The sequence below is a fragment of the Cornus florida genome, unplaced genomic scaffold (assembly GCF_030987335.1).
Source record: "Cornus florida cultivar Cherokee Brave unplaced genomic scaffold, ASM3098733v1 CherokeeBrave_3.0.0_Hap2_Chr09, whole genome shotgun sequence".
Lineage (NCBI taxonomy): Eukaryota > Viridiplantae > Streptophyta > Magnoliopsida > Cornales > Cornaceae > Cornus > Cornus florida.
This window is the reverse complement of record NW_026775579.1, coordinates 88720233-88722537: the sequence shown is the minus strand read 5'-3', so window position 1 is coordinate 88722537 and position 2305 is coordinate 88720233. Positions and strand designations below refer to the sequence as shown.

Sequence of the window (2305 nt, the reverse complement as noted above, 5' to 3'; positions counted from 1 at the left end):
TGCACTGATAACAAGTATCCAGCAAGATTCACTGATTACCATGTCTTTCTTAAAATACAAAAATTCTCCTTAAAACTGCTCTGAAACTTTGAATCAGCAAAAGCAAACGAAAAACAATCCAAAAGTACGACTTGCAGAAAATTCATAACAAAATTGGGATTGCCATATAAATATTAGTGCTCAGGATGCAGTCTGCTTTTTCAGCTTTGCAAGCTCTTGTCTGATTGTCCCAGCCCTCTGCACATGCAAATTCGTGACAGCTATTAGCTTGAAAGGTTCAAAATGTCTGAGCATTTAAAAGCTAAAAGAAAGTAAGCAGTAAGAATGTTTGAAGAAATTTTGGGACTAATTAATCAAACCTTGATCTTTGCCAACATGAGTTTGAACCTATCGAAATCATTAAGAGAGGCCCTTCTTTTCTGAACAATCAGCTTTCTACCCCAGGAGCTCTTCTCCCATTTGTTCTTAACATCTGCAATCACAAAAATACAGCTAAATCCAACATATAGTAATAAATACAGGAAGGAGCTTCACACCGTTTTCTCATTAATATTCCTACCAGCAGACTCCATAGCTGCAACCAGTGTCTTCTTCTTCGGAATCCTCTTGATATCGATTTTGATATCTGTTAGCGAAAGCCTCTTGAAATTCATTTGACACCTTACCATATCAGGTGCATCCACCAGAGCCTGTAAAGACATAAAATTTAGACAGACAAGTAAGATAGCTAAACAACCCTTTGCATAAAAAGTGAAGAAAGTTAAGAAACAAGGGTTACATGCTGAATATACATTCAAGAGATCTAAGGAGATCCCAAATTACAAATATATCAATGTCAACAAATTGATTTCAACATTGTAAATATATGAATAGTTTTTTCCCTTTTAAAAAGTTGTACGGCATATCACTCAAACCAAAGTTTTGACAGTGAAATAAAAGAAAAGAATGGATATACATGAATGTTGTGTCTGAGTCTAATAGCATTCAATCAACACCTTGGAATTGGAATAGGAATTGGAGAAATTACGCTATGTTTGGGAGCACCAAATCGTCACCTTGGTATTGGAATTGGCTCCCAACCGCAACATTAGTCTAAACTTTAATCTAAATTTTCTTCAATTCCAATTACAACACTCGTTTGGTGCTCCCAAACATAGCAAAATCATATTTGATCATTAACGCAATTCATGTCCACAATCATAAACACGAGCTATGTTATCATACTTAATTCAAAACATATAAATACAACATATAAATATGGATGCTATAGAACAACCAAATGCAGCAAAAAATCTATTTTTTTCCTGATCACTCAGCAGCAACAACAACAACATAATGACCAATTCGAAGCATTTCTCAATCCCAGCAACTACACAAAATATAGAAAATTTGTTATCATATCTAATTAAGCTCCGATGACCCACAAATGCTATATGAAAGTAACTCCAATTACCATAATAAACCAAAGTAACATATTGGTTTTTTTATCCAGTGAGAAAATAATGGATTTTTCCTTTTAATCGTGCTTACCTGAGCAGCTGAGCTTAATTTAAGAGCACTATTTAGCTGACTAAAGTCTTATCCTCTTTCTTTTTCACTTGTATTAGAATTAAAACAAAATTAAACACGAGACCGGTTTTTTTTTTTTCAAGATTTCCAATCAACCAAACAAGGAAGTAAAGGAAACATTACTCGATTCTGGTCAATAACATCGACGATGACAACAAGCTTCCCGTAGTCCTTGCCGTAGTTGACAAGGGCAACCCTCCCGATCTCAACGTAACGCTTGAAAGGCTACAAAAAAACAAAAAAAAAAATCATTCAACAGATCAATCAACGGCTCATTTCGAAACAAAGAAACTGAAAAAATTGCCCAAAAAACAGTAGTAAGTTGCAGTCTCACCATTTTGTCTGGTTAGTTGTGAGGCTCTGTGGAATGAATGACCAGAGAGGCGGAGATAAAGAATGCGAGCTAGGGTTTAGGGCTCAAATCAATCGGGATTTTGTGCGGGGTGTGACGCTGGTTTGGAGCGGGTCAGACTTTGTATTAGTGGGGGTGTTGGGCTTGGCACTTCGACCCGGGAGGTTGTGATTTTGGCTTAAATATATAAGGATTAAGTACATAAAAATCCCCCTCTACTATTAATATAATGCATATCAGTTCCTGTGTGGTAAAAAAAACCCTTATATTATCAATTTGGTGGGAATAGGTCCCTGGGTGGTGTAAAATGACGATAATACACTCACTTCAATTAAATGAATTAATGATTATAAATACAGGCCATGTAAAATGACCCTTTTGTCC

At 35.8% G+C, this 2305-nt stretch overlaps 1 protein-coding gene across 1 annotated transcript; it reads right to left on the bottom strand.

Annotated features, from left to right (window-relative positions):
• Nucleotides 1-2057, bottom strand: LOC132274976 (large ribosomal subunit protein eL14z). Its single transcript, XM_059776353.1, has 5 exons — nt 1904-2057; nt 1693-1794; nt 560-689; nt 360-472; nt 1-237 (listed from the first exon to the last, which is right to left on the bottom strand). Exons 1-5 carry the CDS (start codon nt 1904-1906, stop codon nt 181-183), a joined length of 405 nt encoding a protein of 134 aa, XP_059632336.1. The 5' UTR covers nt 1907-2057; the 3' UTR covers nt 1-180.
• Nucleotides 2058-2305: the final 248 nt, after the last annotated feature.

Coding starts and splice junctions, on each gene's coding strand:
- LOC132274976 (XM_059776353.1), bottom strand. Junction 473..559: donor TGCAGCTATGGAGTCTGCTG/GTAGGAATATTA, acceptor TTGTGATTGCAG/ATGTTAAGAACAAATGGGAG. Junction 238..359: donor TCATGTTGGCAAAGATCAAG/GTTTGATTAATT, acceptor TTGCATGTGCAG/AGGGCTGGGACAATCAGACA.